Genomic DNA, 26,558 nt, shown 5'->3' on the forward strand with positions numbered 1-26,558 from the left:
CGGGAGATCTATAAGCTATAATCTTAAGTTAGCGCACGCAGCACGCTTCTGATACTAAAGAGACTCGCCAGTAGCTTATACAAGCAGCGAAAGGTCCAAATAACTAGTGTGAGGTCCAAATAACAATTCCCTAAGTATATAGAATGCGCTATATAGCCCAGCACTTGGTATAAACTATCACATACAACCATAGGGTGTGGAGAACAGGGCTTCCCGTCCGCTCAGCCGTACTTAAGCCACATATTACACATAGTCAGTAAGTATAATAGCCTTTAGCTCTTTAAAAAAAGCTGAAACAATAATAACTATTGACTTAGGATAAGTACTGGTAATTGGAATAAGTACTCTATATTCAGCCATTACTAGCGGTGATTCCTACTTACCAAGAGTATTCTGTGTTCTAAGAAGGTAATCTAGATAATCTAGATAACTTCCTAATTTTTCCCGGTTTAAGCACCGCAGAAGATTGCTATCTATAATTTTTCGATACTACGGGCAGTATTTCTATTGATCCGGCAATTGTCTCGACTAATAAAAATATTTATTATACTAGAAAACTATACTAGACTGTTTACAATAATAATAGTATAAGCGAAGAATACAGACTAGTCTGTACAGACTCTCTACTCAATTTATAAAGCGAGCTGGGCTTCTTCTAGAGCTTTGATAGAGAAAATACAAAGAACCTTGATCACAACCGAAACTTTTCTTTTCTTTTTTCTTTTATTTACTTTTTATATATTTTCCTTTTTATACGAGCCTGAGTATCTCTCTTCCGTATATATTCTCCTATCAATACTTCTAGTCTTACCAGGAGGTTAGAGGGGATTTGGGCAGGTAACCGACAGGTTAGATAGGTTTTGATAGGCATTTAAGGGGCTCTTGGCGGGTAACCCGCGCGTAATCCACTGCTATCAGAATTTGATTGACTTATACTGAAGTAGATCAGTGTTATCGTAGAGAATACATTCATCATCATGCATACCGCAATACCATCCAAGCCGCTATCAGTTTATCACTAATATATACGTTTGGTACTCGGTTTGACCCACTCTGCCTCTTTACACTTGTGAACGGCTTGCCAGTTCTTAATTTTCTCCACATCCCAGCCGGCCGACAGTTGCTGATTAGAACTCTTAGAACCCAAACGCATTGTGGGAACAAATATACAGTACCCGACATCACTGTAGGTATAGGAATAACAATTTTCGTGGTTATTGCAAGCTACTCGGCAGGCATGGACTGATTTATGAGCGGGTGAGCTTGGAGGTTCCCGCCATCCACCCCAGTCGCTATTATCCCACTGGGGCTGTTCTTGACGTCTTATCGTCAAATTCGTATACTCGAACAGGTCAGCATAGAGTAAGGGTGCCTATATTATTGGTTGGGTATAATGTCAGTAAGTGAAGACGAGGACAAAGAAGGAGCCGCCTACGTTGTGGCCACGTTGTTTTTCCCACACGGTAAGTCCATGCATATCTTTCAATAGTAGTTTGTGCATGCTAATCACTGGCTGACACCAGTGAGCCTCATGGAATGGAACTCCATGGAGAGGATGTGGATTGAACATAGGCCACAGCCCTGAGAGCTTCACATCACTTTTATATAAGGCCCATCCCAGTACCGAATCACCGCAACAATCATCCTTTATTAGGCTCTCATAACGTTGAATCAACGAGGGTTGGACATACTCCCCCTTGCTGCCAACCGTCCTAGCCACCAATCTCTCGACTGCAGCGACGGAGAGGACGAATCCAGTGCCGCCGTACGCAAAATAGCTGCTGCCTCTCCCGCGTGTTGGAGAGCCAAAATACAATGGCACCGCAGAGTCAAACTGATCCAGAAGACGAAATAAATTATCCCACACGATATACGTGTCAGACTCAAGAAAGACGAACCATTTTGCTGCGGGATTCAATTCATATGAACGCTCAACCATCGGTAGAAACTTGAAACGGTCGAGCCTCCAGGCCGGAGAGCGATTCACGGATTTAAAATCGCCTTGTTGAATAGACCTATAGACTTCAAAGTCAGGGGTATTCGCTTTGAAGGATTCGGGAATAGTAGCGAGTATATCATAGACATGGTGACCATTCAACTCAGACTCATGATCGGAGAATATGAGGAGGTTTGAGATGCATCGAGTAACTGTTGAGAGCTGGGTCTGGAGACGGCTTTGTGGTTCAGATGCACCTATTTTCAGAACAATCTGAATTCGAGAGAGGTGTTCGTAAGGGAATGAGTCACAAGGCGTATCACTCTGAATGTTTCGGAAGCGAGTGGCTGTTTCCCAGCTCCAATGATATGACCAATAAGCTCCGCTTGCAAGTCTTAACATGGAACAAAACAATACAAAAAGAACGATGACTGCTAGGACACTTCGCCTTGAAATTATCTGCATTTGCAACAGCAGCATTGATGGCTTATTTTAGCTCAAGAATCAAAAAACATAGGAATCCAAATGAAGTTGTGTGATAGAGTTGGGGATATAATTATTTAAGAGGAAAAGTACTATATAACAGCAAGAGTATCTGCAGCTAAGGTTGGTCAGGTTACCGGGGTTGGGTCTCATATACGATATAGATCATGAGAGAAACACTAAAACACACATAATAGGCGACGACATAGAAAAAAGTCACGAAGGTAATTACAAGAGACAAGCTAGATCTGACAAATACACCAGAATTGTGGACCTTCGCCGACTCTGACATGTATATTGTCTCAGACGAAGAATTACTGAAAACAGAAGCAGCCCCGTTGCAGGAGCCAATTGTGACCATAATTGTGAGACAGTACCCAGTCAAACATACTGAAGTTACTATACCACAGCTAATAGCGATGGAGAAAGGCAGAGAGTGATCGTGCATGACATCCTGTTCCATCGCCTAGAGATTGCTACTCATTGAGTACGCAGAAGGCACGAGCCCTCCAACAACAGAAGACTCTCGCGTATTGTAGGGATCCACATTACTCACAGTGTCTCAGTGCATTAAAGCTGTGTTGCATACTGTACGCATGCTTCCAGATCACAGTGGCTAAAGGTGTTCCATAGCTTGGAGACTTTTGTTTGAACGCGAACAATACTGGCCATGCTCGTTACGCAAGAAGAATTATCTCTTCCAAGTTCCATTTTTGTTCCATGAAGACGCTGGCTATATCTATAGCACAATCTCGTCCATGGCTACGCTCCTTTACTTGAGATGGTGTCTGTGCGTTTCCTCGGTGACAAACGGTACTCCAGATTCGAGCCGATAGGTAGCTGGGCGGAAAGAACCGAAAATATTACTAAACTTAGATAAGAAATGGCCTATAGTTACAACGCAGGAGACCAGTCTGGTTCGCACAATACTATTATACTAATCATGTTACAAGGCCTTTCTTTGGCACAAAAACTCGTACGGGTGGAACTGAGATATCTCGCGTAGGAATACCAACCAACCGTAACTCAGATCATGGGTTCGTTTAGCTGCGGACCCATCCACGCCCATACCTAGTTCCGCGCCTTGTATGGCCTACTCACGGTCAATTACAGTTAACTAAATTCCTGGCTGCCAGATAGAAATTTCTGCTCGCTAGTTGTTATTGTAACTTTAGGAGGGGGAAATGAAGTAGAATCGTAAGAGATACAGCTAGGACGCTGTATTCCAGCAGACTAAAAGGTCATCATAATTATAGATCAACGAGCTAGAATGCCCTTGAGTCACCTATGTAGCTACCACCGTTGCATTCCCCTTCTATAAATACCTAGAGAATTATTTTAAAAGTTCTAAATTGCTTTACGTAACCCTTGATTTTGATTTTTAATGTTCTCTTCAAATCAGCATTTATAGTTACTTGACGTAAAACCTCTGTGTGCATGTACATTCCAGCTTTCTGCTAAATAAGTGATAGAGAAACAGCGTATTATATTCCATCAGAAGAAAATCAGACTAAACAGAGATTACTCGCAATCCTAAATCCTAGGATCATATATTCCATAATCGCATTTCACTCCCTTTCAGCTAATCTTAGTTCTTTTGGATTATATAACCAATATTTTATCTTGGCTCAGTCTAGTAGATAGGATATTTAATAGCCTCACTAAAGTATACACCATTAAACACCTTCTACAATATGTTATCAATGTGTCCTAAGTTATACAGGTTTAACTACTCAAGGGGTAGGAAGTCAACCCAGTGTGGACCTGGGGAGCATGCCCTCAAGCGTACCTGAGGGTTAGCATCTTAGGGCGTCTTCCTATTAATCTCGCCCGATCAAGATAAAGATGTCAGGTTAGATAGTAACTTTCTCATTATCTCTGAAGCTTGTCATAAACCAAACCTTAGCAAGTCTAGCGATTTGTGGGGACAGAGATGTTATCATCTCATCAGTTACCCCGGTTTTAAAGCCACCCGCGGACTTTGCCGCGGCCAACATCTGGTATTCACCCTGACCTCGGAGGTCAGTAGCAGCAATATTTAAATTCTGGGGTCCGGGGTAGTATGCAATAACTCATTACGCATGATTATATCAATCATGATTGATAACCCAAGAATCGAGTATGATGGCACTGTCGATGAGAAGGTTTTGGAGCAGAACGACCCGAAGGTTGGCTTTTGACCCCGTGGCAAATATATTTACTCACGAACCCTTTCATGTTACATTGAGCTGACCCAAGTACACACTACTACAGGATAATGCATCTTTTACTGATATAGCCAACGCTGCTACCTTCGAAACATATGGCCATGTCCAGAGAGACTTGAAGGCTCGACATGTAACCTTCATCGCACTCGGTGGGAATCTTGGCACAGGCCTGTTTCTGGGAATAGGCCGGGCACTGAGGACGTCAGGGCCGCTCTCACTCTTCCTCGGATACGCCATTGCAAGTTCTGCTGGCTTTATGATGATGATGGCGCTCGGGGAAATGGCCGCGTGGCTCCCACTACCTGGTGCCATTCCTCAATTCTGCGCCCGCTATGTTGACGATGCCCTCGGCTTTGCTGTTGGCTGGAATACTTGGTTTACGGCAGTCATCACACTATGTGCTGAAATATCAGCGGCTTGCAGTATAATCCAATTTTGGTCGGGTGCTGAACATGTCAGCGTCGCTGTGTGGATTGTGGTTCTCATCGTTGCTCTGTTAGCACTCAATATCCTAGCAGTCAAAGTATATGGAGAAGCCGAGTTTGCTTGTGCGTTGATCAAACTCTGTGGGATAATCGGTCTACTCATCACTGCACTGGTGATTGACCTTGGAGGAGTCCCAACTCAGAACCGGCTTGGATTCCATTACTGGAAGACCGATGGTATTATGAAGGAGTATATTGCATCAGGAAGTACCGGTCGGTTTCTGGGGCTATTTTCCACATTGGTTAACGCATCGTTTTCTTTGGGCGGTGTTGAAACCGTCGTGGTCGCCGCTGGAGAAGCCGAAAACCCGCGACGAAACATTCCAAGGGCAATTCGACGTGTCTTTTGGAGACTCTTGTTCTTTTTTGTCCTTGCTTCCTTGGCACTCGGAATGATCTGTCCCAGCAACAATTCTAAGTTGCTGGGAGCTAGCTCTTCTTCTAATGCCGAGTCTCCCTGGGTAATTGCAATCAACTTAGCGGGTATCAAGGCCCTGCCATCCATTGTTAACGTTGTGGTCCTTATTGCTGGCATTTCCGCCGGGAACTCATACGTCTTTATGGGATCCAGATATCTCTATGCATTGGCCTCGAACCATCAGGCACCTAAGATCTTCCTACATTGTACCAAGCAAGGGATCCCAATTTACGCCCTTCTGGTGACCATGTCAATCTCTTTCCTGACATTCATGTCAATGGGCTCTAGCTCAAACATTGTCTTTCAGTGGTTCCAAAATCTAACTACGGTCTCTACTCTGTATGACTCCCCCCGCCTCTCTTCATGGCTTATTTCAAGTGAAATGCAGAATTTGCTTACCCACTGCAGGTACACCTGGATTTCGATCTGCATTGCATACATGCGCTTCCACGCCGCTCTCAAAGCGCAACATATTGACCGATCAGATCTCCCATTTTCATTTCCGCTACAGCCTTATTCCACATATTTCACGTTGGGATATCTATGCATTGTGGTCTTCTTTAACGGATTTGATTCTATTGCTGGTGGGTTTAACCTGCCAGGGTTCATCACCTCATACATCGGCTTTCCCCTTTTCTTCGGTTTCTTTCTTTTCTGGAAGATCTTCAAGCGCACAAAGTGGAGGCGGCCTGAAGAGGCCGATCTATTCACCGGAAAGGCTGAGCTCGATGCGATAGAGTGGCCCCGGAAGATACCGAGGAATTTCGTGGAAAGGGTTTGGCTGGCGTTTATTTGATAAATTAGCGGGTACGATTATGGAGATACGATTTGTTATGCTACCACACTCCTTGATATATAGGTGTGCAATGAACCGATCAGCAAATATCAGCATCTGAATTTCATATTAAGTCAAGTCTTTTCCTCTTGGAATGAACACCAATGGAAAACAAAGTTCTAAGAAAACAGAAAGCAAATGGGACGTGACGGATAAGACGATAGGATATCAACTTAGTGCTGCACATCAATACTGTCCATTGCAGCTTGTTGCTGGAAATTGCGTCGCCGCTGGTCTTGTAAGAGATGTACCATAAGCATTGAATTGAAATATCAACCAAATTGTGAAAAACACTACTTCTGCCGCGCTCCTAATAAGAGGCTTGCGTGGGAAGCAATGAAGATTTAAACATGAATAAATAACCTTTGAATTACACTATAGACTTTCAACCCTGACCCCATGGTTTATTTCGAAGTTAAAGCTTCGTTGCCTTTCAATTTCATCAGCAGCCGCTATAAACAAAAGGGCAATGGCGGAAAACACCACCCGTGTCAAGGGGATCTATGCCATTATACTATAATAACTTGCTGTAAATATATTAATCTCGAATTTGCCAGTATAGTACTTGGCAACCTACGAGCCAGTACTAAGATGGACTCCTTCAGTTGGGTAGATATGGTGCGAGCGAGGTACTCGGCAAATTCAATAACTGGGCGAGTAGTTCTATTGCTGAGATAGGTAGTTGAACTCGCTAATCTATTACTTAACAACCTTTACAGTTTCCGGCTTAGAAGTTTCGAAGCAGAGAACTTATTTACTCCGAATTGAAGCCGAGAATCAATCAGTTGCTCGCATCGTACAGTCTTATGCCCTATAGAGGGAAGATGATTGTGACAACAGTGTCTGGTATTTGAAAATTAGAACACCCCTAGGAGGGGACCGTTCACCCGTGCTACCGCCTACCATTTTTACTATAGTAAGCGGGACCGGGGCAAAACGCGCACGCGTAGTTGAATAGGATCACGTAGATATTTTGAAGCCTGTCAACTCTATATAATATGCCTAAACGCAAGGGTTGCAAGGAGTTGACCCCCCAGATGCGAGCTCGTTTATGTGAGCTCCATTCTATTGGCTGGGGGGCACGCAGAATTCATAGAAAGCACCCTGAAATCCCTATTTCTACTATATCTTATACCTTAAAAATGGAGCGCGTTCGAGACGATAATAAAAGCCTTCAGCGCCCTGGTCAAAAGCGCAAGCTTACTGAGGAACATCGGGATCATATATATGAACGAATTCATACTGATCCTCACTTCACGTACGAGACTCTTCTCAATGAAACCGATCAAGCTGTACCAAGAATTTTTATCTAACCGAGGCCAAAGTTCTAGGAAAGGCCAGCAGTGAAGAGGTGGGTCCTTGACCGCGGCCAACTAAGACAAGTCCACCTACTAAAGATAAAGGAAAAGAGATTTATTTCGAATTTATATATTTAGTAGAAGAGCCGATTAAAGAGAGACCTAGATCAATTAATTTGGGAGAAAGATAAAGAAAGAGGGAGACAAAGCTATCTAAGTCTAGTGTATCTCTTTCCATACTGCATCCACCACTTCGCCGCGGTAAAGTTGGTGATGTGAAGCCGGTCTGTGTTATGATATATTTAGGGGTCAAAAGTCTGACTACCCCCGCCATTTTGGCGAAAAATGCAATGAATAAAAACTCGATTTTCTCAACTAATTTAAGTGATATTGATATGTATATTAATTCTATAAATTCCCTATAGCAATACGTTTATATACCAGGTATGTGCTAGGTGTATAGCCCGCTGTCTTTGAGGTATAGTCGCATAGCCTGCCCCTTCGCGCTGATACATCTTCTTCTCTGCCTCCCTCAGCTTGCCTTGTTTTCTGTAGAGATTCACAAGATTGCTGCCGGTGCGCAGGGTGGATGTACAGTCACGACCTAGAGCCAGTTTGTAGCCTGCCAGTGCACGCTTTAACATCACCTCTGCCTCCTTCAGCTTGCATTAACTGTAGGAGGCAACGAGACCCTTCGTGTTCGGAAATTTCAACCCACTCAGATCGCCGATCGAGATTGCGGTCAGTATTGGTACAGACATAGCGAGCTATGTGTAAAATACTTACCATGAAAATAGCGTTAGGCATAATTCGGCCGTTTATTACGAATCTCTAGCCTCGCGTTTAGGAAGCGTGAGTCCTCCGCCAACTGCCTACTTTAGTAGCACTAACGGCAAGTTGCAGGGCAAGAGCCACAGCAGCAGCACCCTCGTGAGATCCAGACCTCCCTGCCACACCTCGAGCTTTGGCTCACAATCTTACAGCTTCTTCCCACGAATTGATATCCCTGGGATTGTGGCCTCTTCCAGGACGGCGGCGTTCAGGACAATTTAGCCGCCGATATTGCACATCGTTCAAGTCAACAAATATAGCCAGGTAGTAGACCCTTGATCCTACGTTCGAGCAAGCCTTCTTGGATCCCAAGTAGGAAGGGGACTTCCCCTTCCCCCTCCTCCTCGCCTCCCAGAGGTCTTCGCGCGGCCTCTAAATCCTGAGAGGAAATTTACAGAACGTTATGAGAGAAGTTGTGTCATAGGGCTTCTAGATTATTTCAAGCATCCTACTTAAGACACCTCTCTAACCATTGTGTCAACGTCATGGCAAATAGGCACGTATTGTCGGCATCTCCAACTCTCGCGTCGACCTTGAAAGTCCACATACCACTCCTCAAAAACATAGTAGGAATCTGAAAACCTAGTAAAAGATCAATGCGGTCGCTACTAGGCATGTAGTCAACCTGAACTCCACGGGCATTACGAATAGTGAGGTGAGCTAGATCATTAAAGGGCGTAGTCTTCAATGGCCCTGTAGTGGAGTCTTTGTTGTCGTAACTACCATCCGGGTAGAGAGCAGAGCCGCTCACTTTGAGGGTCGCATTGACAAGGCCCTCGTCGGGAAGTGCCAGGTCCTTCTTTTTGGATTCAGGCAGATAACCGCGCAGGTAGACGAAGAAGAGTCGGTCGCTTGATCAAGATGTTTACGACAAAATGTTATTATTAAGATTAAGCTGCACTGCAAGGACCAGGTGGATCTTACGCAATAATCGGTGTCGGGGCAATCTCAACGAACTCGATCTTGAATATCTGGTCATCTTTGGGCACGACGTCGTAGCTGGCATCGTTGTGGCCGGGGACCCTGTTGTCTTGTTGGGCCATAATGTCCTCGCCGACGAGCAATTCTTGCTGTGTGGGGTTGGTTTTGGCAAGGGCAGCGAATGCAGCGGTGCAAAGAGACAAGATTTGCGGGAGAATTGATTTCATCGCCTGGCAGCGGTTGTGGATTAGATTTTGAGACAGCTCAGGGTGAGTGAGCAATGAGGGACGAGAGGAATGTTGGCTTGATGTCACTTGACTTGACAGCCTACTACTAGAATAAACTGGCACCCAACCACGGATCGCCCGGCCCGCACAAATATATGCGATGTACATGCATGTTGTCATTCTCGCAGATATTCAAAGAATGCCATACATTTTGCCGCTTTTACTGATGACCTCCGTACCCTTCGGCTCACACGTGTGATCCCGCTAAATTAGTTCTAAAGGGCCGGTCACCTCGTCCCTTGACGCTTCCTCTGAAGTGCTGTGCACCTTAACGGGAGCGAGGCAAATCGATCCCAGTCATCTGTGTCGGGGTAGCGGTAGTGTGAGGCTTTCCCTTTTTTTTTTTTTTTTTTTTTGAGCTACAGGGTTTCAGGGTTTCTGATAGCTTATAGGGGAGGAATCGAGGATGGAGTGCATTCGGCTCTGATTTCCCCAGAGTGGCTCTGTGGGTTGGGATGGCTATCAGCCAGCAGAGCCTTCCTCCGGTGGACATGACATTGCGTGCAACTATTGCAGTAACTATGTACTAACAGCGTAAACAGTCCCTGGCAGAGATTTCATCTGGTCCAGCAAAATGGCGCATAAGAGATGTGAATTGACCCATTCCGTGGAGGAAGACGAGGGAAGAAGGAGACAAAGCTAGCTGAGTCTACTATAGCGCTGGACCCACCACTTCGCCGCGGTAAAGTTGGCGATATCAAGCCGGTCGATACTAGCGCATTTCACTTGTTAGGAGTACCACGACCTAGGCAAAATGTCAGCCCCTCGATTTAGTCCGCCGTAAGCATTCTAGGGACCGTCGCCAGAATTGTTTCATAATGTGTCTCTCTTAATTTAATTATGCTAGTCCTGGTATTTATTATCTTTCTAATAAGATTCTTAACATTCTTCTTTACCTATTCTTTACATCTATCGATGGATGCACATTGTAAGATGTTTAAACCATGGTATTTATATTATGTCTCTTGCAACAGTTGTGTATTTTGAAACAAAAAAGTTATACCTTTGTCCACAGCTTGCCTTTGGCCAAATGCATCCTGGCTGTAATATAGAAAATGGTTCCCACTGCCAACATTGTCCCCGTGAAAACCTGCAGTTTCCAGTAGCTTCCACCGGCAGCCGAGATCAGAGCGCCTCCGATAGGGCTCCCTGTCAATGCTGCCACAGACATGCAAGCATACATCGTACCCGATCGGGTGCCAATCTCCCGTATATCGGAAATTTGTGCCACCAGAGCCGGGCTAATGGCTGTGTAGGTGCCCGAGCTAAGACCGAAGAGAGCAGCAAATACAATTGCGGTCGCTTGAGATTGTCCAGGGAGCCATAGAGCCAGTACGAAAATACTCGATAGACTTGCCGCACAGAGAGAAACATTGTAGTTGCCTAGCTTGTCCGCTGCATATCCAGGAAGAATACGACCGATACCACTATTACTGCCTGGTTAACCACATTCTGATCCATGAGGCCGATGAAGATGCTGTGTAGTATGTACATACCTCGCCGCATTGAAAATCGGTACTAAATACCCGGCAAGCTCAACCGACATGCCCCGATATTTGCCGTAGGTCACCATAAATGTGATCGGTATGAACATCCCCATAGAATAGAAGAAACTGGCAAGTGCTGTTAAAACAAATGGAAGGTCTTTGAAAGGCCGGACAAATGCCATTATACCGGTGCTTTTGGGTTGTGAAGGTAGCCTTGGCCTTACGGTGAGATTTGTCACGATGAGTAGCGCCAACATCAAAAAGGCACATGTGCGCATAGTCCACGCGAAACCTATCTGAGGCATCAAACGATCAACTAGAATAGGTAGAACCACTCCACCGAGGCTTGATCCGCTGGCAACTATCCCCATGACCAAAGCACGCTTCTTCATGAACCATGTTGTGACACAGCTGAAGCAAGGATACATGACCATGCCCGCGCCAATGGGACTGCATATAGCTTGGGCAAGGATAAACTGGTAGTACTGTGATGAAACGGAAGTCATCATGAGAGCGAAAACATGCAGGAAGGCCCCTATCAAGAGGAGGTAACGGGGCCCAAAATTGTCATATAGTCTTCCAACAACAGGTCCCTGTTCGGGGGTGTTAATGTCAGTTGAGAAAGCCTAAGGATTGGGTGTAGAGATTTGATCTATCGGTTAGGCTTTCACTCACAGTAATAAAAATCACGAACATTGATGTTGCAGGGATCCATGACACGGTACTTGGGGATTTTGACTGTAGCTGATGAGTCTGATAATAGGCCTGAAACACGCCGACACCTGTTTGATGAAGGGTTAATCTTTCGTCTTTCTCCCCGGGGGTGTTGCTTTGGGTTCATACAATTTGTCCAGCCAAAACTAATAAAAAGGCCAAAGAAGGCCCCAAGAACCACCAGCCAAGCCCGTAACCCACCATCAGGAAATGCCTCAGGTTCATTTACTTTAGCACAGTCAGAGGTTGGTCGTTTCTCTCCCGCATCCTGACTTGCTCTTGTTGAGTGATGTCTATCGTCCATCTTCGCAGTCGGCAAACGTTAAGACAGGGTATAAGCAAAGTAGCCGTTTCAAAGTGAGCTGAAAAATAGCACTGGGAGTTTATCAAAATAAAAATAGTGCACGGAGGAAATTGAAGCTTGTAAGACGAACGTATTTATTAAAACTTTTCAAGTCCAGCGATCAAGGACTGAGTTGAACTGGCACTTATAAATATACAAAGGAACACGACAATCTCCGACGAACCCATCTAACTCGGTCTGCAAAAAGCCGATTCCATTGAGTCATAATTTTACTGTTTATGCCTTTCACTAAACCAACTGGTATTATTTAGCACCACAACCCACTGATAGGGCGTGAAGGCCATGTGGAGCCCTGCGGAGCCCCGCGGAGGTCCGAGTGGACCAATCACGGCGAGAGACACTTGGACAGTCCCTAGGACCTTTGTAACTTCAAGCCAATCCTGCATCGTATCTCTGCTCAAGAGAGCTTGAAAATGCACACCCAAAACACCCTGAATGTGATGAAGCGCTCGGCTTCAGAGGCCGGACCAGTTCCCAAGCGCAGTGCTTGGCAGCAACCCGTGTCCTGTGAGTTCTGCCGTTTGAAAAAGCTTCGATGCGACAAGAAAAGGCCGTGTTACAACTGTGCTTCCAGAGGTTTTGCATGCGAATATGCTTCAGGTAAGATATGCTCTTCTACAACTTTGTGCCTTCTTTGTTTGACTTTTTCTGACGCGAGAGAATTCACGCCTTTCGAAAGTGATTAAACCTGTACAGTCCTCGTTAGATTCGAACAAGGACCCAACGGAGAAGCAACACCATAGTCCAATCCTAGATGGCAAGCTTGTATCTCTGGAACGGTGCGAGACCCTGACACTATAGTATGTCATTACTAAGACGTGTGCCAAAGAAATGTTCGGGAAATCAACGATCGTCTGAAGAGAGTAGAAAGCGCTCTCCTTTCCACTCCTGCGCTAGGACAGGAGTTCCATAGAATGCCCCAATCCAATCCCCCATCTTGTGATCAAGCAGAAGGCTCCCATGGAGCAGACAGTCCCAAGACGTGGGATAATATTGAGGCCATTGCTTCCAATCCACACTCTGCTACTGAGCCGAGCTTTGGGCGACACCAACCAGCCGGGGGGTTATCTATGAGTGATCACAATTTTATCCCATTAAATGACAGCAAGGCTTCCGGAGAGGCATCACCCAAAACACTCCAGCATCACGAGTTGCCAGCTACCCATATACCGAATAATGTCAAGCAGAGAAACTTGCAGAGCCTTCTGCCTGATATTCATCTTGCTAGGCTGCTCTTCGAACATTATATTCAGACTTCGGACTGTCTGCACCGCGAGATTCATGTTCCTTCCACGCGTGCCCTACTGGAGGCTACCTATACTAAGCTATCGGGATCAATCATGGGGTTAGATGAAACGATTGCCTTCTTCCTATCCATCTTCGCATCCAGTACATTTTATGTTTGCCATTCACACTCTCACCCTCACTCAATTTCTGATCAACTGAAGGATGCATCGAAGTGGCACAATGCATGGAAGGAGGCAGTCATATGTGCACTATTGCAGCCAGATGCGATGCGCTCGTTGTCACTAGTATCTCTGCAGACAATATCAATCATGACATATTTAATATGGGACACGGAAGGCCAATCATCCATGTTCCATGCCCTAAGAAGTATCGCACATACAAAGGCGATTCAAATGAAGATTCATCGCCTCGACGCGCATCCCCATGTAGACAATGATGACGTTATTGTAACGGAGCTCAAGCGCCGTCTTTGGTGGCATCTTGCGTCTACTGACTGGTGTGTTCGATCCCTTCATTTGTGTTGCACGTTGGTCAATACTAATGATGCGCGACAAGGCTTGTTGCCAGTGTTCCCGGAAGCCAGGAGGGAATATATAGCATCAACCCAAAGCTCATAGCGGTCAAATATCCCCTCAACATAGACGATACTGATATTCGTTCGGGCGAACCATCGCCAAATTCTCTACCCGAGGACCAGCCAACATCAATGTCATTTTTCATTCAACGTATTAAGCTCGCTGAGCTATGTCGAGACATGATAGATTCTATGCAAAACGTCTACCAACGAACAGATCAACCAGATGACGAGCAAATACGCCGGACTATCGCATCGTTTAACTCATTCGAAGCAAACTTGCCATGGTTCTTCCAAATGGATGAAGAAAGCATATATAAAGCGACTGTATTGGCTTCCCGCCGCCCCTATATTCTCCGGCAAAGGCACGTGTTATTGTTTGGGCTATACTCGCGAGTTGGCCGCCTGCTAAGGCCACTTCGTATTCGCGGAGACAACCATTCGTCGTGTTTAGATCTGGTCAATCTTGGAATAAACTGCGCTGAGAAGTTATTGAATATTCGTCATAAAGTCGAGCCAGAAGATCTTTGCCTCTATTTCCATTCACACAGTATAGACCAGCACTCATTTGGTGCCCTGCTTCTCTTGACCATTGATATTATGCGGGATAATGATGAGCCTCGTGCACAGGACAGAAAGAAAAACTTGATTCGTACATGCAAAATGCTGAGAGAAAAGCAGATATCGTTGGAAAAGTCTACAAACAGCATGACCCGAGCGCTTGACCAATTAATGGGTATCGTTCAGAAGCCATGTCTATCCGTGGACGCGAACGGTAACCATTCTCGTCCAACGTTGCCTTCATCGCCACATGATAGTGTCAGGCTTCCGACACAACCCGTCTCTTCTGAAGATATTCAGATTCCAGGAAGTCAAACAGCGTCCGCTGGGAAAGCATATGACCCAGAGGAACATGCCCATATGCCGTTTACGTCGGCGGATAACTTTCAGTATGCTCCTGAGCATCCAGCCAACAGTCCTGCGGGCCAAGATATTACCGAGTTATGGGCGGAATTGCTGAATAGCTTTCCTAGCCCTCCAGGGTTCACATGGGAAGATGCATTTGACTGGAAGTGGTCTTGATGCTACCAGGATAGGAAACGAATGCCCTATTGGAGATAATATAAGGAATTTTACATAGGGTGTCACAGGAGGCTTGCTTGATAGAAGCTCTAGGAGGGTGGCAGGAGTCTGGCTCTATCGTATGCTACTAGTGATTTGATAATAGTGGAGCTACTAGTAGATGTAGTATCTGATACGAGACGTATACAATTTCCTCTAAGCCCTATAACACTGGCGATCTTCACTTTGTCTCATTTCGGTGACCACCAGTAGAATCAACAGTATTAAGACTTTAGGTAATATTGTTATGCCTGTTTTGGCTACTTCCATCTGGCGAGGGGAGAGGGGTATCAACTTCCTCCAAACCAAATCCTTGCTCTTTTAAAAATGCATAGTTCTTAGCCCTACCAACCAAGTGCTTCATACAAGTGTTTAGGCCGATAGAGTCAAGGAGAGGAAGAGAATCCGTTTGCTGCGCAAAGAACAAGGAAAAATTGCAAGTTTCTTTCAGGATAAACAAACAGGTGCTGTCTGAGCACTCACCTGCTAATCAACCACTCACCGGTGCCCCAGGCCACCATACCCGACGGGGACCACAGATGCCTGTTCGAATATTGGCGGCAACACAATGTCAACCATATAGTGTACAAATTTATGGCGCTTTTTGGGTTATGCTACTTACGAATATTTTATGGTAAGAACGTTAGCGCTGAACCATTCAAATTTATTTTCCTTCCGTAGATTAAAGCTATTCCATACTTCGATGACCCGAATCTGGTTGATTTCCGCATTACGAGCCGAGGGCGTAGGCGTTAATAAAGTAGTTATCTCCATCGACTTCGGAAAGTGGGGCCTCTTCAACTACATGGTCGCTATTAGTGGATCCAATTTAGCCTTTAGCTAACCTAGCTGGGTTAGTGTACGAGGATGGTGTACGAGGTAACAATATCTACAACACCAGGGGCAAAGTCAAAGGGATGCTATAAGCTATAAATACTGCGTCTTCCCTAGGTAGTGGAGTGAGAAAAAGACCCATTCATCAGTATCCGTTCGGCATGATGATCGGTTCATTCGGCTTCGTATTCCTTGGTCTTCTGTCAGCCAGTGCTTCTCGCGCTTGTACCGGCGCTTCTGGCAACTCTGACCACCATAACGTGCTGCCGAGCACAAGCGATAAGGCTGTCGCCGGCCATTTGTCTCTCAAAGATACTGGTACTAATGCAGCACTGGAGTGTCGGTGTGGAATGTCGCAGTTCCTTACCTTGCCTCATGCAAATATCACATCCCCCGCGGAAGCCAAGCGATGTGCCAGCTATAGTAAGTTATGTCATCTCAATTCAGGAACAAATAATGTTTGAATGAGACACTATTCTAACACAATGCCCTTTGTTCAAACAGAATTGATTGATGCTCGTGGAACGAACGAGCCGCAAGGAGTTTCGACCATGTTTTATCCCATGATCCAAAACATCCTTGCTAATATGACAGGCGGTGTCAGCCTGCCTGTGGAATATCCAGCTGCGCCTAATCAAAACACGACAAGCGGAGAGAGCTTTGTGATTGACATTATCACTGAGGGACTCTATCATTGTCCAGATCAGAAATACGCCATGTTTGGCTATTCTCAAGGCGCCTCATTGATGCTGAACGTTCTCGGCCAACTCAATTCCTCGGCCTTGGACTCAATCAAGTCAGTCATCCTTGTTGGGAACCCATACCGCATTCCCGGTAAGACATCCAATGTGGACGCTTTTGGTCAGCACGACAAGAAAGCCTCGGTCGGTATGTTTGCAGCGCACGCCATCTCGAGTAATAGCACTATTCCTGAGCTCTTGAGGGAAATGGACCAGAGTAGCAAAGTGCTCGATTATTGTCTTGAAGTAAGTATCAATGATATACATCCCGGCAGTTGAGTTTGTCACAGTGGGCTGATAGCTTCCTTAATTATTTCTCATTAAAGGGCGATCTTGTTTGCTCGCCTAACCCCGCCTGCTCCTGCCAAATTCCTGCCGGCCACCTTTCTTATGGATTGGTTGACAGTGTTCAGAAGACTGCTTTTGAGCACGTAATCAACCGACTCCAAAGTGTCTCTAACTGAGAGTACCATTTCTCAGAAACACTCAGCTCTTTAACTGCAGACGGCAGATGTTTGTCCTGCGACTTGGAAGGATTATCAGCATAATAGGGAGACATATCGCGCTGCATAACCCAATCCATTGTATACTAGAATCTTTTGTTTGCTTCCCTTCATTTGGGGTGGAATGCTGTGGAAAAGTCAGATTGTGATTATAATACATTTGTACGAGCATAGGTGCATACTTATAGAGGCCATATATCATTTCTTCTGACATAATAGAAGGGATTGAAAATTGGCCATTGTTCAAAGGATGCGCGGCGTCGAAGGAAAAAGGCGCCAAGAACTGAAGGCAATTTTGCACACGCGTGAATCTAGGGAGCCCCACAGTAAAAGGTTTAACATAATTCATTGGATGGGAGAGAGTTTGCTTCCATCATAACGGCGTTTCTTAACCAAGCCCCAAATTGCTTGGGTTCCTCCTACATTGCACGCTTTTCTGGACAACGGCCTCACTATTTGGGCTCTGGGCGCGCGGATTAAACTTAATTCGTTCCCTCATAAAGCTACACATCTATTAGTTAATCTGGGCACATCCACTGCCCAACACGTAATGCCGTCACGTCGAACACATCAGAAGTCGCGCTATGGCTGTATAAACTGCAAACACAGGCGGGTAAAGGTAGTTCTACAGTTCAGCTTTAAGATCCCCATAAGACATCACCTCATCTCGTAAACATATCCTGTTGGCGTATAAGACTATGCTGACCTTTCCACAGTGCGATGAACTACGACCAAAATGCTCCAATTGTTTGAGAAGAGACAGTCAATGCGAGTATGACTCGGCTGCTTCATTACGATGGATACACGGCGCCGCGTTTTGCCAGCAGTCAACGACAGATGATGCGGCGAATGACCAACAAAGTGGGACAGTCACAATGGAGCGGAGTGGCCTAATGCTCCCCAAGAGATGTACCAGGTTAGATGATTCGGTTGTCCCTCCCATTCTAAACCTCGTCGATCTAGAGCTCTTAATGCACTGGAAGGACTCAACGTATCAAATATTTTGTCGAAACCCGCACACACACACTATCTGGCAATCTTTGGTCCCGCAGGAAGCACTCAAGGAACCATTTCTTATGCACGGTATTTTGGCGCTCTCTGCCGTACACCTTGCGCAGACGAAGAGCATGAATCTAAGACCAACCTATATCAGCACTGCTGTATCCCACCAGAATCAAGCACTGACAACATTTCGTTCATCACTCCATAACATAAATGCGTCTAACTCCGTGGCAATGTTTGCATTTGCCAGTATTGCTACTGTTCATTCATTTGCATTCCCCCAAGAACCTGGGTCTCCCGATCCCCGATTTACCGTCGATGACCTCTGTCAGGTAATTGTCTTTGCGCAGGGTGTACATCAAATCTCAGTCAGTGCTGCTGATTACCTGCAAAACAGCATTTTCAAGCCATTACTCCAGTGGGATGGCTTGGAGCAAAGGCTCACAGACGATGCACGTTTATCTTTCGAAAAGCTGCGTGAAGCAATTTATGTTCTTGACACAGAGAGTACGCACCATGCTTATCTCAAGACCATTGATGGTATACAGGACAGTCTAGCTGAAATACTAGGCGGGTTCCACGGAGTGGCTGCAGCTACTAGAGTCGCGATCAGGATGCCAGTAATATATGTGGCTTTGCTACGCAACTACGACCCCCTGGCATTAGTAATTCTGTGTCACTATTGCGCTGTCTTACATCGGCTGAGGCATAACTGGTGCCTCGAAGACAGGGGTGCACGGGCTGCTCGCGCGCTGTGGTTCATCATAGGTGACGAATGGAGGCATTTGATGCATTGGCCGATGCAAGATATATTCGGACCTGATTTTTTGGCTCGCCTGGAAGAAATTAGTATATAGAATCCAGTTTAACGCGCTTTCCCCTCTGGAAAAGTTGCAAGGATCCAAATGCTTTCCTAACATAGCTAATATATATTCAGATTTGTTTCTTCTTCTTCTTCGTCTTTTTGCCCTGCAAAAGTCTTTATGCAAAGCTGCGACCCCTGACCGTCTTTCCTTTCAGCAGATCCTAACCTAAGAGGCTACGGTGTAGGTACTGTGCCGTCGTAAACATATATTCTTCCAATAAAAATGAAAGATTTGACTTTAAGCTGGTATAAACTTCAAACACAGTGCATTCAGTAATTGCCGTTCAGTTACGGCGTTCGTACTAAAGTTGGGGTCGTGGGTGAGACCATATGTTACCATCACGGTTTCTCGATCAATCACACCATCTTTTCCTTCTAATACGTGGAAGAAAACATCTTCCGCTGTATCGAGTGGGGCAGGCAAGAGTCGATATGGATCTGGCCCGGTTGGGATCTACACGTTTGGTCGTTGTGTTGGATTGCACGGTGGGTCTCAACCACTACTCAGTTAACCCTTCATTCCAACCAGCTGAAGTCTAATACTAATTAATGAGAGCAATGGAATGGTCAACATATTCAGTATAGCAATTCGTATATGGAGTACTCAAGGTTCTACCAAGCAAAATGCCAAGCGTACCAGCACATTTCGATTAATTTTAGCTACACAGCACATCTCCATATGCAGGAACCGATTGGACTGACCCACCTAGAGCATTTCGGATCTATCGGAAGACACCATTGACGAGAGGAATCGCAGGATCGCTTAATCTGGGACAACGCGGCTGATCACTGCCCACCTAGGCTTAACACAATAGAAGATCTCCGTTCGGTTCTCAACTATCGAACCTAAATACCAAATTTATGCTAGTGATGTGGAGTGAGACAATTGACGAACGAAATTTTGTGTTCGTCAGGGGTGAAATAAAAACGGTATGGCGCCGTCCCATCGACGAGATGGTAGTCTGATTGAAGAACATTTTTCACAATGCGCTTGGGACTTTGGTTGGTGGGTGTATTTGGCCTGGTAACTCCCATTGCTGGGACTCCTACCGCTGAATCTGGGTTCCAAGCGGACGATATCATTACCCGGGATGTCGCCATTCTTGGAGGTGGTTCTACGGGCACATACGCCGCCGTTCAGTTGAGGGAACGAGGACACAGCGTGGCGCTAGTCGAGCAAAAAGCTCGCCTGGGGGGCCATGCTGAAACGCTGTATCTGCCGAATGGGAAATACGTTAATTACGGGATAGAGGGATTTTTCAACAATGGACTTACCAAGGATTATTTTGCCCAGCTGGATGTCGACTACGAACTTCTCCTTCCTGGCTCAATTATCACGGAACATGTCAACTTTAACACGGGCAAACGGGTCCTTCCCGGAGCTGGTATTCTAGGAACCGTCGCCGGAGCCGCTTTATACCGTGCCTCCATCGAGCAATTCAACTATCTCGCCACCGGTGCCTATTACCTTCCTGACGAGGTCCCCGAAGTCCTTCTCCGCCCATTCCGTGAATTTGTCGAGAGCCATGCTATACAAGGGGCGTTGGAAGTTATCTTCACATTTGCAGAGAATGTCGGAAACCTCCTCGAAACCCCATTGCTCTACGTGATTCAGAACTTCGGTATTCCTCAGATCGATGCGCTGCTGGAAGGCGGGTACATTCGACCAAAGAACGGAACTGATGTGCTATTCGACAAGGCCGCCAACTACATTGACGAGCAAAATATCTTCTACGAAACAACCGTCTCGCAGGCCACACGTAACTCCACCGGCGTCGAGTTGGTTGTCGAAAGTGCCGATGGAAGCCGAAAGCTCATCAGAGCAAAGAAACTCCTGGTCACTTTCCCACCTACTCTGTCTAGCCTGCAGGGCTTTGATCTTCGTACTGATGAATCGTCACTGTTCTCCAAATGGACCCACAAGAACTATTACGCCGCTGCCATCACCAACACTGGCATCCCCGCTGGTATCAACGTCGCCAACACCAACCCCGCTAACCAACCCGGCAGCCTCCCTCTACCTCCATTCATCTGGGCGTTGGAGAATTCCGGTGTCCCGGGATACTTCATGGTTAAGATTGTGGCCGAAGCAAATTTTACCGCCGAGGATGCGAAACAGCTGATCAAGTCTGACCTGCAACGCATGGGAGAGGCTGGCACCTTTGATACTAAAGAGCCTGAAATTGCGGCATTTGCATCACATTCACCTGAAACCTTGATGGTCTCTGTGGATGATGTGAGAGATGGGTTTTATAAGAAGTTGTATGCTTTGCAAGGGCAGCAGAGTACGTATTACACCGGGTATACTTTCTGTACAGATTACTCCACGCCACTGTGGAATTATACCTCCAGTGTGTTGGATATGATGGGAATTTAATAATAGGTAATTAGATAGACGAGTAATTTTCACTCTGTACATTCTTCATTTCATTAATACCATACATTTAAGTCGACATAACAAACATCAGAAATGCTTCGTGTCCGCCAGGTTATATTTTTAGAGATAACTACATTTGACAGTACTTGCTATATTGCACTACTATATGTATTTATTGTTGAGGGTATATTGGAAATACGCTGGGACTATTTGCATAATACATACTCGACAGACACTGTGAAGGAACATCCCGTTATGATTTTACAAGAAATGGTGGTACTTAACCCGGGAGGAAATTCTACATTGGACTTTGGAGTCTCCGAACACATTTGTATAAGGGATATTGGATGAAAACAGTGCTTTATCGCATGGGACTTGACTGGTATTCGTCCAGACTCCTCAATAACTGTCAGGGCGGAACCCGCGTGACTATAGGAAGCCCTACCGTGGGATATGTCCAAAGACAGGATATCAAGCATCCAAAGTTTGTGGCATAAATATATACATTTGTTGGCAACCAAGGAGAAAAGGTACCATTGCTAGTGCGTAGAAGACAGAGAAGTATGCGTTAAGAGGTGGTAGCTTATTTGCTCTCTGGGAGGTAAACACTCATCTCAAAGCCATTCGTGAATGGCAAAGTCATGTTGCGGAAGCCATTACTTGGCTCTCTGAGGTAAGCCAACAAGTCCGCATATCCCTGAGCACCCGAGATAGTGTTGTCGGTAAGGACCACAGCACCGTGTCTAAGACGCGGCTGGACTGTTTTGAGAGTTGGGAGGGCAAGCTTAGACCAGACTAATCCAAAACTTTTTAGTTATTATCCGACGACGATGCTAAGTACAGGAGCATGAGGAAGTGGATATACTTACTATCCAGTAAGAGTAAGTCAACTTCCGGCAGGTTCTCCTTCAGCGTTTCGAGGAGGTCTCCCTCGCGAAGATCAATCTCATTCTCCACCGCGGCACCACACTGCTTCCAGTAGTCCCTTGCAACCTTTGCTTTCTCCGGCTCCTTTTCAGTCGCGATGACCACACCGGGCTTTCCTGTCGCAGCCTTCGCTTTAGCTACCGCGAGAGCCAGGTAAATAGTACTGACACCGAAACTGGTGCCGGCCTCCACAACGTTGGTGGCACCCATCGCGTTGATTAACTGATATACAAACTGACATTTATCTTCATCGAGGGCGATAAATTTATCGAGCATCAGCTTATCAAACTGGGTCGTCGCATCCTTCTCGGGGAGCTTGTCTTCGAAGTCGCCTATGACCTTGGCCGAGAAGACCTTGCCAGTTTCATCAATGGCAGCTTCCTGCTCCAATGACACCTTATGGAGTCTTGATAGGAGGTGTAGCACATGGGATGGTGCATCCACAGGTGATGGAGAGGACATGTTGAAGTAGAGAAGGTTGACGTTGATACGGGTGGGTAGTTGGTGGGAAGTTGGCCGAAAGCAGCGCTATTTATGTTCTCTGACAGATACGGACCCTAACACTATAACTCAAGTTGTTGCTAAGATCACTATACTATACTGAGTAGGTACAATCGCAAGGGCTGGCCGTCTTTGCAGACGTTTTATGTGCCCACCTGTTCTGCCATCGTGGTCTTGGCTTTTTGGAGACTTTGAGCTAAACTGCATACCGTTAGCTCAATCCCACGTCCCACGCAAATATGCTGGCTCGGCCTTCCGGAACTTCAAAGCTTGGCCCTACATCGTTGATCGTGTTTAAGACCATATGGCTCTAGCGGCAGTTTTGATCTCGCCTACGCGCCAAAATAGCCACCAATATATGATCAATGATATCATGGACATTGTGGTTCCGGAGCGTGCCGGTCTCTCAATTTGAGGGCCGAAGAATAAGTGTGCACAGTAAAATCCCCCCATAATGCCAAGAGTATACTCCGTATTAATCCTGGTGCCCCTCATTAGGGCTTTTTCGTGGGTGATCGAAGTGGGGAGGGGGTATGCCTTGGCATTTTGGGGGACTGGGTCCATGTACTTCGGTTATATATATATCCTTCCGCAAAGCTTTTTAGGATAAATATACGCAACAATTTGACGTGGAGAGTTAGTTAGCTTGTGTGGAAGTACTACTAAATATATAACGCTACCAGATCAGGGGTATCATATTGTTCAACAATATTGATTACACTAGGAGCTCCTTCTCTAAGATGTAACCATATGCTTCTAACACTTTCCCAATCATGCGTACTACATCCCAGTGTGCTTCTCCGCTCAGGAGTTTGGCCCAAAGCTTGATGACGCGCACACACAAGTCAAAAAGGTGCGATGCATTCCCGCCGCCTCCAGCCGGACAGATTCCAGGGCCTGCTTCTGCCACGATATCATCGAGGTAAGCGATCAATGCTTTGTCCTCCTTATCGATTAGCACCTCGGATACCCGATTCCCCATGACAATTAACCACTTGCTAACAACAAAAGCGCACTCAAGCGCACAAAGCGAATGTTGCAGGGACCAAGTAAAAGCCTGACTACGTGTCACGATACTGACACCAATCTTGACCGGAATGCTGAGTGCGTGCGCAGCATATAGCACTGCATGTGTCAATTTAGGAGACGGTATTAGTGGCGGACTTTGGTGCATGGATATCGCTATTTCGTAGGGATTATGAGTGTTTAGAGCGCGCCACGGACCCACATCCACGACCAACCGAATATAGGCCATTCGAAGCAAAGCTGTCGAGTTGAAGGAAATTGGACCATGTGGATTTCCTGGACTGAGGGATGATTCTGGGTCTGTATACCATCCACTCTGCCAGTTTTTCAATGCTTGCTCCACGTTGGCCGCATCTGCGGGAGAAAGGCTCTGTTCTGAGCCAGGCCTGCATTTGCTCAACTCGCGAAGGAAATAGATGTGTTGAATCAATGCCAATATGAGGGTGTATCCACCGAGTGAGGAGTATCCTTTGAGGATTTCGTTATCTTCCTTTGGCTCTAAGAAGAGGCTCGCAAAATAGGCTTGAAATTGTGGCTCAGGCTCGGACCTAGTCCGGGTTTCTTGCCACTCCTTCTCGGTTTGGGCCGCCCAATCTGCTTCACGCGAAGGTAGATTGATAGTTAGTTCTGAGGTTCGAATCGGAGGCGGGGTATCATTGACTATTGTGTGGAAGTTTAAAAAGCAATATATTATGGCGATTGTCCTCTTGAACCCTTCTATTTGAACCCACCGATCCCAAGTGATGCCTTCCGGTATCTGGGTTTCCACCTTCAGAAATTCTTCCTCTCGCACAAGGTTGACTATCGTGTTTTGCAGACCAAAGGCTTTGTTGTAGATGGCTTTTGAATTACCCCACGTTGCCATTGCCATGAGCAAGAGCAGTGTTTGTGCAGCAGGTAGTGGGTGAAAATCGGGGGTGCAAGCCTGGCTCGCGGACGAGTCTAGTGGAAGTTCTAGGATAGAGGAAGACCCCCCAATCCAAGGCTGACCTCCGGGTTTCAATACAGTCGACGCCTCATCTCCCATTGGAAATGATCTATGGCGAAGCTCAGTTTTGCGTTTGCGCAGACGTTCTTGTATTATGGCATAAGACGTTTCAAACAGCATCCTCGCATTATCATGTTCAAAGTTAGACTGGGCTCCAATAACTGCCATGGCTAGTATTAATTCAACTGGAGACTTCTCTAGTGAGAATGTAGGGATGTGAAGAAATGGTAAATGTCGATGGAAGCCCGTGAAGTAAGTTTCGAGGTAGCGAGTCAAAGTGTGGCGTGACTGAAGCACAAATCCAGGCGGAATAATAAGATTAAAGAATTGGACTTGATCAAGAAATTTGTCCCAGTGTTGTTGCGTAACCTTCCATGGTTCTAGGCAAGCTTTCACCAAAGGTGATATTTCAAAGGAAGGAAATGTCGATGAGAATTCATCAAATAAATGCGGGACCTGAGAAAAGGTTGTGGGTACATCAGATGGTGTGGTATTAGGAAATTGCCAATGAATGCTGGAGGGCTGACGGCCCGGCTCATCGAATAGGGAGAATGTTGAGAGTGGCAAGCTTGGCTGGTCATGGATCAGTTGTGATGGCACGGTCATATTGTCAATAATGTGGGCGAAGTCACCAAAAGTTGGGGCCGAATGATCCCACGGCGCCGGTGACGAGGTGGTGGCAGGAGCCTCTATGGGCAATGCGGTTGAATTATCCACATGAGTCCTCGAGGAGCTCGAGAAAAATGCATCTGAGACGGGAATCAAGCATGCGTCGGAGAGCGGTAATATGGACGAAGAATGACCTGAGTCATTGGCAGTAAGTGCCGTGTCTGGTCCTGTACGGATATGGGGAGATGCGCTTTGTGCGGCATCGGGAGCATAGCTAGCATACTCCGGCGATTTGCTGCGATTATTCAAAGGAGCTCTAAACCCATTTGGGTTGCTCGAAGCAACAGTATGGCAGAGGCGTAGATGACGAGCGAGGAGGTCACTGGTTCAGCCATCTTTAGCCGAAGATACAAACAACTAAGGAGTATCTGCATTTGCTTTTACCTTCGGGTAAAGGTTTCTGGGCAGGCGGTACAGCCAAAGGGCTTTTCCTTCGTGTCTGTAATATGTGAGTGAATGTTCGCATCTGTTGGGTACTAAAGGATTGGAATTCCTACGTAACCGTTCATGTCGTTGCAAGTGCTCATTCCGTTGAAATTCTCTAGCACAAAATTGGCAACGGAACAATCTATTTTTCTTATTAGGGGAGGGCACACTTTGACGAGCCTGTCCTTCCCCAATTCTCTCCCCTAGTGACATTTTATGTTTCTTTCTGGGAGACATCGGCAAAGCTTGCCCAGGCATTGAGATGTCAAGACGAGGCGATTCGGTTTTGATGATGCGGTCACAGGAACGCTGAGTCATCCAGCTGTCACGGGACCAGTGAAGCTCTGCGTCTGGTACCTATATAGCAACTATGTTGAAACCAACAACTTACATATGAGGGGTAGCTGTCACCCGGTCATATCCCTATGGAAGACAATTAATAACTTTCGTGCGCAAAAGCCATCTTGACTGCTTCAGCTAGTCTATCGGA

At 46.1% G+C, this 26,558-nt stretch overlaps 10 protein-coding genes across 10 annotated transcripts; 5 read left to right on the forward strand and 5 right to left on the reverse strand.

Annotated features, from left to right (window-relative positions):
- Nucleotides 1-1,018: 1,018 nt before the first annotated feature.
- On the reverse strand, nucleotides 1,019-3,488 carry BDV27DRAFT_170434 (family 31 glycosyltransferase; the record flags this gene model as incomplete). Its single annotated transcript, XM_032075299.1, has 4 exons — nucleotides 1,019-1,372; nucleotides 1,436-2,294; nucleotides 3,196-3,285; nucleotides 3,400-3,488. The coding sequence occupies 4 exons, from the start codon at nucleotides 3,486-3,488 to the stop codon at nucleotides 1,019-1,021; spliced, it is 1,392 nt and encodes a 463-aa protein (XP_031929982.1).
- Nucleotides 3,489-4,515: 1,027 nt separating this feature from the next.
- BDV27DRAFT_155533 (amino acid permease/ SLC12A domain-containing protein) lies at nucleotides 4,516-6,325 on the forward strand (the record flags this gene model as incomplete). The annotated part of the gene is made up of 3 exons (XM_032072164.1): nucleotides 4,516-4,587; nucleotides 4,673-5,868; nucleotides 5,938-6,325. The coding sequence occupies 3 exons, from the start codon at nucleotides 4,516-4,518 to the stop codon at nucleotides 6,323-6,325; spliced, it is 1,656 nt and encodes a 551-aa protein (XP_031929983.1).
- Nucleotides 6,326-8,933: 2,608 nt separating this feature from the next.
- BDV27DRAFT_84703 (uncharacterized protein) lies at nucleotides 8,934-9,659 on the reverse strand. The gene is made up of 2 exons (XM_032077761.1): nucleotides 9,418-9,659; nucleotides 8,934-9,344 (listed from the first exon to the last, which is right to left on the reverse strand). The coding sequence occupies exons 1-2, from the start codon at nucleotides 9,639-9,641 to the stop codon at nucleotides 8,942-8,944; spliced, it is 627 nt and encodes a 208-aa protein (XP_031929984.1). The 5' UTR covers nucleotides 9,642-9,659; the 3' UTR covers nucleotides 8,934-8,941.
- A 1,039-nt stretch (nucleotides 9,660-10,698) lies between these two features.
- BDV27DRAFT_170435 (MCT family MFS transporter) lies at nucleotides 10,699-12,206 on the reverse strand (the record flags this gene model as incomplete). The annotated part of the gene is made up of 4 exons (XM_032075300.1): nucleotides 10,699-11,128; nucleotides 11,198-11,781; nucleotides 11,864-11,970; nucleotides 12,032-12,206. 4 exons carry the CDS (start codon nucleotides 12,204-12,206, stop codon nucleotides 10,699-10,701), a joined length of 1,296 nt encoding a protein of 431 aa, XP_031929985.1.
- Nucleotides 12,207-13,336: 1,130 nt separating this feature from the next.
- BDV27DRAFT_143276 (fungal specific transcription factor domain-containing protein) lies at nucleotides 13,337-15,171 on the forward strand (the record flags this gene model as incomplete). Its single annotated transcript, XM_032070067.1, has 2 exons — nucleotides 13,337-14,010; nucleotides 14,070-15,171. 2 exons carry the CDS (start codon nucleotides 13,337-13,339, stop codon nucleotides 15,169-15,171), a joined length of 1,776 nt encoding a protein of 591 aa, XP_031929986.1.
- A 1,034-nt stretch (nucleotides 15,172-16,205) lies between these two features.
- Nucleotides 16,206-17,409, forward strand: BDV27DRAFT_170440 (cutinase-domain-containing protein; the record flags this gene model as incomplete). Its single annotated transcript, XM_032075301.1, has 4 exons — nucleotides 16,206-16,269; nucleotides 16,357-16,467; nucleotides 16,549-17,030; nucleotides 17,111-17,409. 4 exons carry the CDS (start codon nucleotides 16,206-16,208, stop codon nucleotides 17,246-17,248), a joined length of 795 nt encoding a protein of 264 aa, XP_031929987.1. The 3' UTR covers nucleotides 17,249-17,409.
- A 428-nt stretch (nucleotides 17,410-17,837) lies between these two features.
- On the forward strand, nucleotides 17,838-19,146 carry BDV27DRAFT_143278 (Zn(II)2Cys6 transcription factor; the record flags this gene model as incomplete). Its single annotated transcript, XM_032070068.1, has 2 exons — nucleotides 17,838-17,906; nucleotides 18,004-19,146. The coding sequence occupies 2 exons, from the start codon at nucleotides 17,838-17,840 to the stop codon at nucleotides 19,144-19,146; spliced, it is 1,212 nt and encodes a 403-aa protein (XP_031929988.1).
- An 879-nt stretch (nucleotides 19,147-20,025) lies between these two features.
- BDV27DRAFT_170444 (uncharacterized protein) lies at nucleotides 20,026-21,531 on the forward strand (the record flags this gene model as incomplete). Its single annotated transcript, XM_032075302.1, has 1 exon — nucleotides 20,026-21,531. The coding sequence occupies exon 1, from the start codon at nucleotides 20,140-20,142 to the stop codon at nucleotides 21,529-21,531; it is 1,392 nt and encodes a 463-aa protein (XP_031929989.1). The 5' UTR covers nucleotides 20,026-20,139.
- Nucleotides 21,532-21,858: 327 nt separating this feature from the next.
- On the reverse strand, nucleotides 21,859-23,074 carry BDV27DRAFT_124754 (O-methyltransferase). The gene is made up of 2 exons (XM_032066158.1): nucleotides 22,401-23,074; nucleotides 21,859-22,326 (listed from the first exon to the last, which is right to left on the reverse strand). The coding sequence occupies exons 1-2, from the start codon at nucleotides 22,918-22,920 to the stop codon at nucleotides 22,115-22,117; spliced, it is 732 nt and encodes a 243-aa protein (XP_031929990.1). The 5' UTR covers nucleotides 22,921-23,074; the 3' UTR covers nucleotides 21,859-22,114.
- Nucleotides 23,075-23,674: 600 nt separating this feature from the next.
- On the reverse strand, nucleotides 23,675-26,281 carry BDV27DRAFT_155539 (uncharacterized protein; the record flags this gene model as incomplete). The annotated part of the gene is made up of 3 exons (XM_032072165.1): nucleotides 23,675-25,964; nucleotides 26,027-26,081; nucleotides 26,140-26,281. 3 exons carry the CDS (start codon nucleotides 26,279-26,281, stop codon nucleotides 23,675-23,677), a joined length of 2,487 nt encoding a protein of 828 aa, XP_031929991.1.
- Nucleotides 26,282-26,558: the final 277 nt, after the last annotated feature.

The sequence above is a fragment of the Aspergillus caelatus genome (genome assembly GCF_009193585.1).
Source record: "Aspergillus caelatus strain CBS 763.97 unplaced genomic scaffold BDV27scaffold_44, whole genome shotgun sequence".
NCBI lineage: Eukaryota > Fungi > Ascomycota > Eurotiomycetes > Eurotiales > Aspergillaceae > Aspergillus > Aspergillus caelatus.